The sequence below is a fragment of the Ictalurus punctatus genome, chromosome 8 (genome assembly GCF_001660625.3).
Source record: "Ictalurus punctatus breed USDA103 chromosome 8, Coco_2.0, whole genome shotgun sequence".
NCBI classification, from domain to species: domain Eukaryota; kingdom Metazoa; phylum Chordata; class Actinopteri; order Siluriformes; family Ictaluridae; genus Ictalurus; species Ictalurus punctatus.
The window spans coordinates 12,967,039-12,981,670 of NC_030423.2; the positions used below are offsets into that span (position 1 = coordinate 12,967,039).

General features: G+C 42.6%; 1 protein-coding gene across 6 annotated transcripts in view; it reads right to left on the reverse strand.

Annotated features, from left to right (window-relative positions):
- Positions 1–14,632, reverse strand: part of mid2 (midline 2) — a 158,232-nt gene that overhangs the window by 55,751 nt on the left and 87,849 nt on the right. For 4 of the 6 annotated variants that reach the window (XM_017474599.3, XM_017474598.3, XM_017474595.3 and 1 more), the window contains one exon: positions 203–914. In XM_017474599.3, the coding sequence (XP_017330088.1) occupies positions 203–898 (696 nt within the window). In that variant the 5' untranslated portion in view covers positions 899–914. Of the gene's footprint in view, positions 1–202; positions 955–14,632 lie in introns of all 6 variants that reach the window. The other 2 variants (XM_053682025.1, XM_017474596.3) reach the window with 1 other exon arrangement.

Consider the following 14,632-nt stretch of genomic DNA (forward strand, 5'->3'; position numbering starts at 1 on the left):
TATTGACCTTTTATAATTCAAGCACTTTTTAAGCACCACTAGATTACATACGGCTGTTTTCCAGTACTTTAATTTCAGAAAGGCAAATTCAAGCATCTTGTACGAACCCTGCATTTCACTACCATGGTGCACTAACCCTAAGCGACCTGCATAAATACAATGTGGCACTGCAGTGAGAAAATTAAAAAAGGCACGGGCTTACCTTGAGTTTGTCGAAGCGCTCGCTGAGAGAGGCGACGTGGTGCTCACGGTGTCTGCCAACCAGTTTGCACAGGGTACAGATAAGCTGCTCATCTGTAGCACAGTACAGGCTCACTGTCTCACTGTCGTGCTCGAGGCAGGCCAGGCCTCGCAGGTGCCCGTCACCCGCCGGCTCCAGCAACCGGTGGCTGGTGAATGGTTTCTTGTTGGGATGCGTGGCACGCAGGCAGCGCTCGCAGTATGAAGCCTGGCATGTAGCACACGTCTTCACGGCATCACGAGGAGGCTCCTGTTCACAGAACTGGCATGGTACTCGCAGTTCGGCCGACATCGCGCTGCCGTTAGCGCTGCCCCCGGTGGGTGTTGCGCTGCGAGGCCGGGGCGGGGGGCGAAGGCGGCTCTCGTTGGGTGAGCCTGGCCCGCTGAACGAGGCCTTCTGGAAACGGTCAATGATGTTCTGCAGCGTCACATTGCGTCTCAAGCCGTCCAGACCGCGTGGGCTTAACGTGATGACGTGGCGGCACGTAGGGCACTGGAAAGCCGACACAGACTCGAGCGGCTTTGCGCCGGAACAGTGGGAGACCAGGATGCGATGGGCACAGCTGAAGCACAGGCTATGGGCGCAAGGAAGTAGTAGCGGGTCCTCAAACAGCTCCAGGCAGATCGGGCATGTCAGCTCCGACTCCAGGGTTTCCATCTTCAGTGGGCCCGATCTAAAGGCGACATCAAATCCCACAGAAGCTGGTGAGTCACCTGCATGGCAGATAGCCAGGGGGTTAGTGGCAAGCTGGCACCCCTCTGCCACCCAGGCTACATTGGGTGGTTGAGGGGGAGGGGGGAGGGGGAGGGGATTGGTATTGGGGAGGGAGGGGGTCTGGGTGGCAAGCAAACAGCAAAAGTGACATTCCACTCCAAATTCCCAGTAAGATCCTGGTCCAGTCAAGATTAAAATAGTTGGTCTACTGAGACCACAAGAATAGAATATGAAATCTATCGAGTGGAAGGTCACTTTGATATAAAGCAGGCTGGTTAATGGCGACAGTGGCATTCGGTTGTATCGGCACACTTTAACGGGCTTCGCAAACAACAGATCTGTAAACTTCAATATAACAAAATGAGGATGAACAGATTACATTAAGAGACGGGGTAACAAATGAAAGGAAACACCGCTGACTCTGCTCCGCTGTGCTGGCTTGGGAACACTTACCCTCTGACAGAGAGGTGCAAATCAGTTAGTTTAAAATCAATACATAGCTACATTGACTGAGCACCTTTAACCTAAAACAAAACAGTTCCACCCTTTTCCTTTAATTTGTCACCCGTCTGTATATTGCTTCTTATTACATAGCAAGCATGGTCAGCTTATGGAGAGATGGTAGTAAGGGCTGCGACATTTGCACAGATATGACACTGACACACACACACACTTTATCTTACTATCCTTGTGAGGACCTTCCATTGTCATAATAATTATTGTAGCAAATGAATGCAATGTCTCTCTCTGTCTCTCTCTCTCTCACATACACACACACACACACACACACACACACACACACACACACACACACACACACACAAGATATCCGCATGCTTCTCACAGGAAAGACAACAAACTGCTTCCCTCGGAGATAAAACCACTTGACTTTTCTACCGTCCCTTTTCATTTCGGCCGTTTCAGTAACAGCCCGAGCGTGCTACATTAGAAACAGAAGCTGTGACTTATTTGAACTGGCCTGGAATATGAAAGGTGCCTGAATGGCATGGTATGAATAAGATATTCTGTTACGCAGCACAGCAATACCTGGTAGTGGCTGTCAGGGAACGTGATAAAAATAAGCCTGCATCCTATTTTAAAAAAAAAGTATAGCTAGTACAATTCAACTCCTGTGATAAATCAGAATAGTTTTTTTTTTTGGGAACTACACACATATACACATACACACACACTCAAATGATGTTTCATTCGGAATCACATTCCGAATTAGCAAACCACCTTGAATAGGATTTTATTAACTCGTATTCTGCAGCCTCGAACGTCCGGAAGCAGTTGTGCGGTGTTGAGTAGAGAAAGGACTGCGCTCTGCTACATCACTCATCCATCGCAAGCTCATATACACGCCCTCTATGACAGGTTTATGTTACAGTCTGAATTTATGAGGACATAAAGATGATAAAAGAAACACTCCGGGAAGAAACACTGAAAAAGGATCAGTTTTAGTTTTATACTTGGTGACACAATCAAGTGTTGATTCAGTGTTTTATGAGACATAGTGATGCCAGTAATAACGGGTGAAAAAATAACCTATAAAACTTCACACACACTTCCCTGTAGAAACACACACACACACACACACACACACACACACCATAATCTGCTCAGGGAAACTAAATTAGCAGCATGAAAGAAGGGAATTAAAGCTGTTGAACATTGTTAATACGACTTCATTAATATTTCTCACTCTTGCAAGAAATTCACACCTCTCTGCCGCGAGTCTTTCTTCCGCCATTTGGCTTCTTATTGATTTGAACCTCAGCACACAATGTTTAATGATTTCCATACTCCGTGTCATATAGCCAAAATCAAACAAGACTAAATAAGGAACAGTGCGCAAAAAAAAAAAAAAAAAAAAAAAAAAAAACACTTCACAATCCTGTCTAAATGCATCTCATCTTCTCACACAACCCCGTCCAGTCCCCTGGGACGGGCTCCAGGCTCCCTCGTGACTCCGTGTAGGATAAGCGGTACAGAAAATGGATGGATGGATCGATCTTCTCAGACATTTTTAAATTAACTCATTATACATCTTGCCCTGGAGTCGTTGATATTTGCCACGATGCTACAGATATACTGCTCCAGACTCGGACTGAATTTATCTAATGAAGTATTTCACAGCGGCGCTGCATGCTGAATGGACTGCACAGCCTCCTGTGAGCACTTCTTCCCACGAAGTCACCGTGATTAAAGTGGCGCCAGGCTACTCGGTAAATTCATCACTGGAAAAATAAATAAGTCGCTTGATCCAATCATGTAGATAGCGTGGTGATAGGAGGCAGCGTCCTTGGGTGGCCTTCATCTTGCTGCCTGCTTCATCAGATGATGTTTTAGTGGTCCTTGTAGTATTAAAAATAAATAAATAAATAAAAAACACACCAACCCAAAACAGTTCTCTTAATTTAGGAAGGTCAGGAGATGGAGCATAGATCGAGAAGATCTTAGATAAAGGTCAATATCAAACTTTGACCTTGGTGATTTAATTAAATCTCACGTTCTGAGATGAGATACAGATAGATTCTGGGTGTGGTAGTAGAGAGGGATTGCCAGGGGCAAGTGCAAATAAGAATAAAAAGACAGCCCTGGCACTTCTTCTATCTTCTTATAAAGAAAGAACATTTCAGTACTCACACACGAAGACACAAACACAGGGCCTCATTTATCGATCTTTTAGTAAGTCGGAGTGTAAATGTTCTCCACACCAAACTAAAAATGCCCGCCAGATTTATAAAAAGTTTTAGTAATACTAATTTTCTTCACACGTGTGTGTGTGAGATGTGTGTGTGTGTGTGTATGATGATGAAAGCCAATCCCTCGTAAAGTGCAAAGTGCATGCATGACACAGCTGATTAGCATTTCGTCACGCCCACAAAACTCCATAAGAGGTAAAGCTCACCGAGAGCTGAAAGTGAAAACAAAGAAAGAAAAGAAAGGTCTCAGCAGCAGAAGTGGAGGTTATTCATATATATTATAATACAGCAGCATTTCTTTATCAAGTCTTTCAAGGAATTTTCAAGGACTATACAAGAGGTGTCCATCCATCCATCCGTTTTCTGTACCAAGTATCCTACACTGGGTCACAGGGAGCCTGGAGCCTTCAGCATGTCATAGGGATGTCACGATAGCAAAAATCTAGTAGTCGGTACCGATACCACCAAAAGTACACGGTACTCAATACCAAAGTCGATACCACGGTGTGGTATAAAAATAAAATAAAAAAAATTAATTAAAAACTCTCCTGAAGGACATCCTCCTCTGGCTGATACTGGCAGAGAGATAGAGAGAGAGAGAGAGAGAGAGAGAGAGAGAGAGAGAGAGAGAGAGCTATTTTAGTATCAAACACTGAGTGGAGGTGCACTCCTCAATGTGTGTGTACACACACACACACACACACACACACACACCCCTTATACTCTGAATGCAAGCATTGGTTTAAATTCACTGATGGTGGCAGACCAAACAGATTTATTAAAAGCATGAACATGTGAATAATTATTAGTGTCATGAGGCTACATTTAGCTGACAGGACACGGGCTGAATGGCGATGCATGGAGACCCATTCGGAGGAAGTTTATAACATTGCAATAACTGGCTATCGCAAACATTACATGGAGCATAACGTTGGCTGGTTTCACGGCCACAATGCAGCTGCCTCAAACAAACATAATATAGGACCGTCTTTCAGGTGCTTCGCCAAATTCCAGGTGTTTCCTCGATTTGTTTGAAATGAACGACAGCATCGGCTGCACACCGGAAACCGATACTAGCTTTCCTCTCTTTTCCTCTCTACGAGTCGGGGCGGAGCTAAACTTGTTAAGCTAAGCTAAACTTCTGTAGTTTTTCCCGTGTGCTTGTAGGCGTTCCTCTTCTTCTTCACCACTTGTGGGCCGACTAAAACACTTGGACGTATTTGCTGCCCCCATCAGGTCCGGAAGAACTGCAACCTCGGTACCTCCATTAGACCCGTTTCCAACGCTAGTGCGGAAAAACACGTACCGTCATGTTTTAACAAGTATCGGTTCTCGTGACATCCCTAGCAGGGCAGTCAGGGCACGAGGCGAGGAACACCCTGGACGGGGTGCCAACCCATCGCAGGGCACAATCACACACATTCACACACCCATTCATACACTTTGGACATGCCAATCAGACTACAACTCATGACTTTGGACGGAGGGAGGAAACCGGAGTACCTGGAGGAAATCCCCGAAGCACAGGAAGAACGTGCAAACTCCACACACACAGGGCGGAGATGGGAATCAAACCATATATAAACTTTATACAACTGTTTGTCCAATTATATAAGACTGAAAAGAACCCAATACACACACACACACACACACACACACACACACACACACACACACACACCACAATATGCATTATCCATCCATCTTCTACCGCTTACTCCTTCTTCAGGGTCACAGGGGAACCTGGAGCCTATACCAGGGAACACTGGGCACAGGGCGGGGTACACCCTGGACAGGGTGCCAGTCCATCGCAGGGCACAATATGCATTATTCATTTATTATTTATTAATACACACACACACACACACACGTTTATATTATACAGTAGTATTTATGCATTACTTTTTTATGGATGCACAAAAAGCACTGAATTAAACTACAGCCCTAAATTAATAATAAAAACTCCCATTCACTGCACCTTGTGGTTTCTGTTACTCACTGCCTATAGACATTGTTTTACTTGTTTACTTTTGATCATACTGTTTTAATTAGACATTACAGCTCTTCCTCACGCTTCCACGGTGCATCAACACATCTACACCACGAGTGAGGAGCAACGAGGCCTCGTTACTAAAACATCACATCCGTTATAATAATCGACAGACGTTACACTGATACTGCATATAATGACAAACTTAAATGAAATGAAACCTTTTAAGCAGCTCGCGACAGCATCACTGTCGTGCTTCCGTGCTACACAAACTCCACTTTATAAAGTTTGATCTTTTCAGCGGTGTTTAATATAAAATGGCCCCCTGCGTTAGAGGACTTGGAGGTCACACACTTTCTTCCTCAGTCACTTGATGATTACTCCTCTGTCTGATGGTGACTGAGGTCATGTGGGGAATAAAAGGTAACATTGACAAACAGTAAACTGAAGAAAGTCATTGTCGGTGACTCAGGGTATTCTGGCTAGCTACATCGCATTACGAGCATATTACGTCATGTGCCGTCGACTAGGAAGTGGCTTATACTTCCGGTTAGTAAAAAAACCCCCGCTAGTGTTATATTTGAGATGATATTACCTTTCCAAAATTCATACACTAGACGGTAGAGTACACAGTGCATAGTGTAAGTGCATAGTGTAAGTGTATAGTACGTCATTTGGGACACAACTTTAGTATTTACTCTCCGAAGAGAGTTTTCGGAGCAGACGTAATGTAGCGAGTAAATACACCCCATGCAGACCAACTAATCAATTATGAGATTTGTTGACAACGATTTTCATAATCGATTAGTTGTTGCAGCTCTAATCATAATAAAAAAAAATCAATTTTGATATGTTTTTTCCTTTTCTAGCCATGCTGGACTAAATTTGCATTTCCCAGGAATTGCTTCGTCTTCACCATAACGTCAATATACTCCAAGTGAGTGACAGGAGCACTGCTGCCAACAACTTTAAGTGGAAAGTCTGCCTAGTGTCAGCTGTTTACATCTGTTCGCTTCTCACTGTGCTCACATACGGTACGGTAATACAGCCGAATTCCCAATAAAGCTGTTCTCATTTACATATTTTTCGGTTTCTGCTGTCAGACGGAACGAGTATGAAATAGCGACTGAAACACGGCGTATTAAGACTACATGATAACCAGCAGTCACTTCCAAGCTGCTGCTGATTTATTATCCTGATTTATAACCATGAAGTCGCGATAGAGAGAGAGATAGAGACAGAGAGAGAGAGAGAGGAGTACCTGCAGTGGAAAAACAAGACCTCACGCTCGCGGGGCAGTACTGGCGACTCACATCTATGGAAAGTTGCCGAGGTTTGCCCGAAAAGTCACGAGATTTGTTGCTAGGTGCTTTTGTAAAAGAAAAACAAACGAACAAACTAAAGCAAGTCGCTAAAGTGGTCTGAAAAGGCCGTCTGTCACGATGAGTGAGGGAATGGCGGGAGGAGGAGGGGGAGGGGCTACCACAGGGTGTCATATTTTCAGTTAAGGATGTATACGCTATGTCTGTTCTACCGAAAAATAAACACTGAAGTTTTTTGCGCTTTCGTATTTATTGACGTTTTATAATTAAAGCACCTTTTAAGCACCACTAGATAAAATATGGGTATTTTCAAGGTTGTCCAGTGCTTAAATTTCAAATAGCCAAATTCAAGCACTTCAAACATCTTGTACGAACCCTGCAATAATTAACCCTGCAATTATATGATTTGAAGCTGATCAGTCGAGCTTCACACGAGTCAGTCTCCATATATATTCTCATAGGAGTCGGACCTTTTGCTGAATGAAGACCAAATTTCTTGAGTAATTAATGTGTAATTACAAATTAATAACATGCTGTTCACTGACCTGACGTTTCCTCTGGCTTTAATTAAAATAAATCCCATTTCTAAACAGTCAGAGATTAACCACCCAGTGACTACTTCAAAACATCCCAGACACAATAACATGACCATTTACTCTCTGCGACTGCTCAATTGTTTTATGTGAGGTAGACGGTGAGTCAGTGATCGTTAGCGTCCTCACTGAACCGGAGGAGGTTGGAAAGTGGAAGGCTGTGTTTGGATGTTTATTTTAAAAGGTACAGTAAAGCCCATGGGGGACCGTCTGTGCCGCTACTGTGCTCATGCCCAGCGCAAAGGCAAAAACAAAATATATGCGTCATGGAGTCTCATTTTTTGGAACAATGACAATTAGCCTTGTCTAAACAATGGGGACAATTCATTTGTAAAAGTGACTTCTAGACCAGCTCTTCCTCGAATTATATTTGTACAAGGATAATGATACAATACATACATATACACACACGCATACTAAGTATATATACTTAGTATATATTATTGTTGGGGGGTATTGGATGTGTCAACATTTTTTTTCAGTAAATATATTTCCAATAAGGTTATTCACATGGAATTTTCACCAGACTGTATTAACTCAAAAAAATCCAGAAATATAAATAATTCACAACATTAGTCCATAAATAAAGTTGTGTAATAAAGTGGAATGATATAGGAAAAAAAGTATTGAACACACTAAGGTACGGCAAGGAACCAGCTGAAATCCATAAATAATTAGACCGCCTATCTGCACAAATTTATATCAGCTGGAGTAGTAAATTGAAGGTCTATAAAAAGGCTTTTCATTAGCAAGGTGTCACACAAGAAACATCTCATGATGGGTAAAAGCAAAGAGCTCTCCCAAGACCTTCACAGCCTTATTGTTGCAAAACATAGTGATGGAATCGGATACAGACGAATTTCAAAACTTCTGAATCCTCCAGTAAGCACCACTGGGGCCGTTATCTGCAAGTGGAAGCAACATCACTCCGTCATCAACCGGCCACACACAGGAACTCCTCACAAGATTTCTGACCAGGGAGTCAGAAGAATAGTCAGAAGAGTAGCCCAAGAGCCAAGGACCACTCTGAAAGAGCTCCAGAAACACTTGGAGGCAGCACGTACCATCGTCACAGAGAAAACAATAGGCAATGGACTCCACTGCTCACGCTCACCATGCAAGACTCACTAGACTCACTTTTCTTACTAAAGAAATGCCATGTTGAATCTCGTTTAAAGTTTGCTACAACACATTTGTACAAGAAAATAAAATACTGGGAGAGTGTAGTCCGGTCAGATGAGAGCAAAATTGAACTTTTTGACTGTCATTTTACACACCATGTTTGGAGAAGAAATGGCACTGCAGATCACCCTAAAAACACTATACCAACAGTGAAGTGTGGAGGGGGAAGCATCATGGTGTGGGGCTGTTTTTCATCGCATGGTACTGGCAGACTTCATATAATTGAAGGAACGATGAATGGAGCCCTTTACCAGGAGATTCTTGAGAAGAATCTGCTGCCATCCACCAGGATGATGATGAGACATGAGTGGACCTTCCAGCAGGACAACGATCCAAAGCATACAGCAAAGGAAACTCTCAATAGGTTTCAGAGAAAAAAATCAAGGTGTTAGAATGTTAGAATCAATCACCTGACTTCAATCCAATTGAACAGGATTTAAAGACAATATGTTTAGAAGAATGGACCAAAATCACATCTGAATACTGCGGCCGATTAATTTCTTCATACAGGAAGTGTCTTGAAGCGGTCATTACAAACAAAGGCTTCTCCACTAAGTATTAAATACATTTCAGTTAGCGTGTTCAATACTTTTTTTCTGTGTCATTCCACTTTATTACACATAACTTTACTTATGGACTTTAATGTTGTGAATTCTTTATGTGTGTGGATTTCTTGAGTCAATACTGATGTCTGATGAAAATTTCATGTGAATAACAACCTATACTAATACATATAGTAAATTACACATTTTTAATGTTTAGTCTAACTATAATGTAGACTTATAAAACTTTTAAAAGGTGCTACAGTTTGGCGACAGCATAAAAATAGCTTAATGTCCTATTAAAAAGCCCATAAAAATCTATCTATCCAATCTATCCCGTTCTCACTCTTCATTGTGTTTGCCGTGTGGATATAGCAGACACACGGCTATGCTGTTTCAAGCAATCATGGTTTCTGACATGGAACTAGACACTGGATGTACAGTTCTCCACGACACTGTGACCATATGACAAGTCAGTAAAGGTCAATATTAGGACATTTCCGTGCCACTTGTCTAATATTTCAACCACACAAATATCGAATATTTTGTAAAGCCAGTGCTGACCTACATACCTGGTGACACAATTTTAGCCTCCTCTAGCCAGTCTAAGAGCCACTGAGTGCAAGTCCCTGGTGTGTGTGTGTGTGTGTGTGTGTGTGATAGGAGTTTGTGGGCACAGTTCTGGTTGAGCTTGTGGGTCAGATCTCACCCGCTGGCCCAGACTCTCTAATAGGGCAATTCATCTTCTGTCAGCCTGCAGCTGGATACCAGTTCCACATGTTTTAGTGGAGCCCCTGAACTGGAGATGTTAAGGCAGTGCAGTGAAGTTCACTCAAGCTATACTAGAGCAGCCATCGATTTAGAGCATGCCATGCAGCCTACTGGGATTTTACCGACATGTTATTCAGACAGAAGCCAAGTCCGTTCCTAACTTATCATTCTGAATCTGGGGTGCATGATCTACAGGGAGGTAGCACAGTGCAGGGTGGATGCATTATTATTACCACCTCTGGAATATACACAATATGGCCAAAAGTATGTGCACACCGAACCATCACACCCATGTGCCTGTTGAACATCCCATCCATTTTGGTCCCCCTAGAAAACGAGATGCTGCATCTCAAGGGGCTATCCAACAATAAACTGAAATTGAAATTCCTGATTTAGTCCCCTTTGCTGTTATAATAACCTCCAATCTTCTGGGAAGGCTTTTCACAAGATTTTGGAACGTGACTATGGGGATTTGCTCATTCAGCCACAAGCACATTAGTGAGGTCAGGCACTGATGTTGGGTGAGGAGGCCTTAGGAGCATGTAGTCGCTGTTTCATCCTAAAGGTGATCAGTGGGGTTGAGGTCAGGGTTCTGTGCAGGCCACTCGAGTTCTTCCCCTCCAACCTTGGCAAACCATGTCTTCATGGATTGTACAGACACACGGTCATGCTGGAATATGTCTGAGCCTCTTGGTTCCAGTGAAGGGAAATTTAATGCTAATACAAAGACGTTCTATAAAATTGTGCGCTTACAACTTTGTGGCAACAAATATAGGTGTGATGGTCAGGTGCCCACATACCTTTAGCTGTATAGTTTATATTACAGCTTTCAGAACAAATATCCCTGTTCATGTACTATTTGAATTTTCATAATGTTTAAGGTAAATCTATTGAAACTACCTTAAAAAAAAACAAAAAAACAACAACAACAGGCACTGTTAAACCCTATGCAGTGATGTATTCATAGTGAGGTAATAAATAACATACATGAAGAAGAGGTTGCTGATTTTCATATTGACCCCAGTTTGCTGAGTAAATATAAAATCTCGCTAAATATCAGAAACAATGTCAAAATATTGCTTCCTCGTGACTTACTTCACAATAGTCATCTTTCATGGTATACGAAATAAATACATATAGTGTACCACTAATGCTATTATTCTCTGTCCGTCTGTGGTGGTATAAAATTAGATGGTGTAGAATAGTATAAAACACTTTGGCCTTTTGGTTAACTGGAGGACTGCGGTCCAGTTACAGACCCGAAAGAGTATTTCAGTGGATCTAACCGAGCACTCGAAAAATATTACAGCAAAATAATCAAGGTATAAAAAATAAATAGTGCCAGTGGTTGACCCAGTTTGCTTCTGTAGCAGATCCTCTGTTAAGTCCAATCGTTCATTTATGTAAATTATTCAGCTGAAGGCTGAGAAAGTTAAGAGTTTTCACAGAATTTTTATTTTCATTTTATTTCTCTGCCCTGAGTGATAAACGGAAGAAATGGTTGTTCAGAATGAAAAGCTGAACATGAAAACAGTGTTTTAATATGACTGCTCAGAAGTATGCGTTTATTCTCTGCTTGAAGTTCAAAACAGATGCTGCATCTGTTCAAATGTGGTAACGTGACTCACCACTACAAAACAAAACAAAACCACTTCAAACTCGTGTGTTTTACTTATAGTCATGAACCAATCACTAATGGTTAAACATTAAAAGATCAATATTGTCAACGCTCATGTTGGTTGCTTATCCGGACCTTTGTAATCAAGTCACTGGAGCTTTACAAATTTGAGCTGAGGACCCCAAACACACACACAAGAAATGGAAATGATTGTTAAAGTCTCCTACCATTAAAGTCCTCTGCAGCCTCGCAAGCAATTCCTGACATCTCTAACTGCCGTGTTGTTTTTTTCTAAACAAACCTCAATTACCATAACAAGCCTCGAGTGTGGGTTGTGTTTACAGCAGGAGCTAATCCCAGGAGAAAGCGGTGGATTAACAAAGCAAGCAGGTGTGTCTGAGGCAAACCGACTCTCTCTGGAACTGTAGCTCATTCAAGCATGGCACACTCACGCTATGCTCTCTCTCTCTCACTCCTAATACGCACTGTTAGAAAAAAACCTCTATTTGCATCTCCAAACGCTGACATTAAACATCAGTGTGTTTGGATAAGTGCACGTTCTACCACCGAAGCGCTGCATGTGAGCTGAGCTCATTGATGTAGCCTGTTAAAAGGACAGGTGTCGGATACGACAGATACGAGTTCAGGGCCCAACAGCAAGATTCGGAGTGCAGTAAACAAACTAAATGAGGTCTGAGCGTTAGCTGAAAATACTGGGATTAATGCACAGGCTACTTCACTTTGAACTGAAACAAATGGCTATGTTAGAGTCTGGAGGGTGAAATGATCTTAAGAAAAAAAGTGTTGTTGAATACACTGTAAATTAGGAATTACAGTGACTTAGTGGTTAGCATGAATGCCTTGCACCCCCGGGGTTGGGGGTTCAAATCCCGCCTCCATCCTCTACGCATGGAGTTTGCATGTTCTCCCCGTGCTTTGGGGGTTTCCTCTGGGTACTCTGGTTTCCTCCATCAGTCCAAAGATATGCGTTGTAGGCTGACTCTGCCATTTCCAAATCCATAGTCCACAATGTGTGAATGTGTGCGCGATTGTGTCCTGTGATGTGTTGGTACTCCGTCCAGGGTGCCCCACACCTTGTGCCCAGAGTTCCCAGGAATAGGCTCCAGGCTCCCAGTGACCCCATTTAGTATAGGTGGTACAGAAGATGGATCATAAGTTTTCCAGTTACCTCTAAGGTTGTCAACCAGTCTATACGATGTAGCTTTAGTTTTATATACTGGAGCTACCGTGGTGCCATAACTAACAGGTTAAGGAATGTTAAGGTGTTATGACTGAGACTATGGGCTACAAAATAGCTGCACTGACAGTGTTCAGGTATTTAAAAAAAAAAAAAAAAAAAAAAAGTGGTCATTTTTATAACAGTTTGTCAGATGGTGTCACAACCCACATAAGCAAGTCTTTGAAACGGTCAGATTATGAGAAGCACACAGTGCCACTGAGGATTTGATAATATAGTGAGAATTCCCTCCTACACTCAGTATCAGTTACTTTACAAAGTCTGAATTTGAACCTCCACAGCACACGCTGCTACAGTAGGCCTACAGGCTGAAATGCTGAGCTAAGGAACTCGCCGTAACCAGTGAGAGTACATAATGCTCATCAGCCAATTTAAGACTTTATGATTAGTTAAGGATGTTCTGTTTGTCTATAATTGTAAAACTCTTTAGCTCACTGTGAGACATTTTGGCACAATGACCTAGGAAATCACATGGAAAGTGTACTTTTCCATGCAAGGGGCCAGGCGTCTATTGTCCTGCTGTCAGAGGTCATTGTGGCTGCTGGCTGATGTTCAGGTTTTCCACATCCTCTCTTTAATGCTGGCCTGGCCTAATGAAACATGCCATTTCTATTCATAGACTGTAAACAGCAATGTGGAATAGCAGTTGTGTTTCACTGTAAGTTGAGCCTGGTCAGAGGCTGAGCGCTTTTGGCATTTGCCCTGCACAAACATGGCTGGCTAACCTTCACATTTAGCACAGCCAGATCCAGGTCGAAGCCCATCTGCTGCTCTGCCAGTGAATAAGGCGGCTGTAAAGTGATGGGTGCTTTGCTGTAGGATGCGAGTCATCCTGGAGACAAAAGATATAACCTAATGCCACACTGACATGCAGAGATTCCCCTTGCATGTCAAAGTGTGTGATAAACCTATGAAATTGCATCAGCAAATTATCAAAAAAATACGGATTTGGGGGGAAAAAACCCCAGCAAACAACGGAAAGCAGGGGCGAGCTATATTTCGATGATACACAAAATGTATTACGATATGTAGATTTGCTCACAAACAGTGACAGTAGTACAGAAAAGTGCTCCCAATCATGCAGTAGCCATCCGTGCTTGGTAGCCTGGGAAGCAAAACTGGAAGGGAGGTGGGAGGGATCAGAGCGATACTAACCAATCACTGGTCTCTTAGAGCTCATGTATGTGGAAGAAGGCAGACAGTGCTTTCCTCAGAGTGTTTGAAAAGATATGGAGGTTGGGTTCATATGTCTTGGAGAAGTTGTGCGAGATTATTTCACCCCAAAATATATAATAAATGCATATACTTTTTAAAATTTCATTTAAAAATAACACTGAAAAGAGTCATAAAAAATAAATATAAATATATAATTTTAACATCATCATGTCACCTGATTTTTGAACATCCCACTCCACATTTAGCCCCTCTGTTTGCTGTTATAATAACCTCCACTCTTCCGGGAAGGAGCACAGTGAAATTGGGCACCGATGTCAGGCGAGGATGCCTGGAGAGCAGTCAGTGTTCCAGTTCATCCCAAAGGTGTTCAGTGGGGTTGAGTTCAGGGCTTGAGTTCTTCCAATCCACTTAATTGTGACGCTACAGATTTACAATCCTGTGCTTTCAACTATGTGGCAACAGTTTGGGGAAGACTCACATATGGGTCTGATGCTCAGGTGTCCACATACTTTTGGAC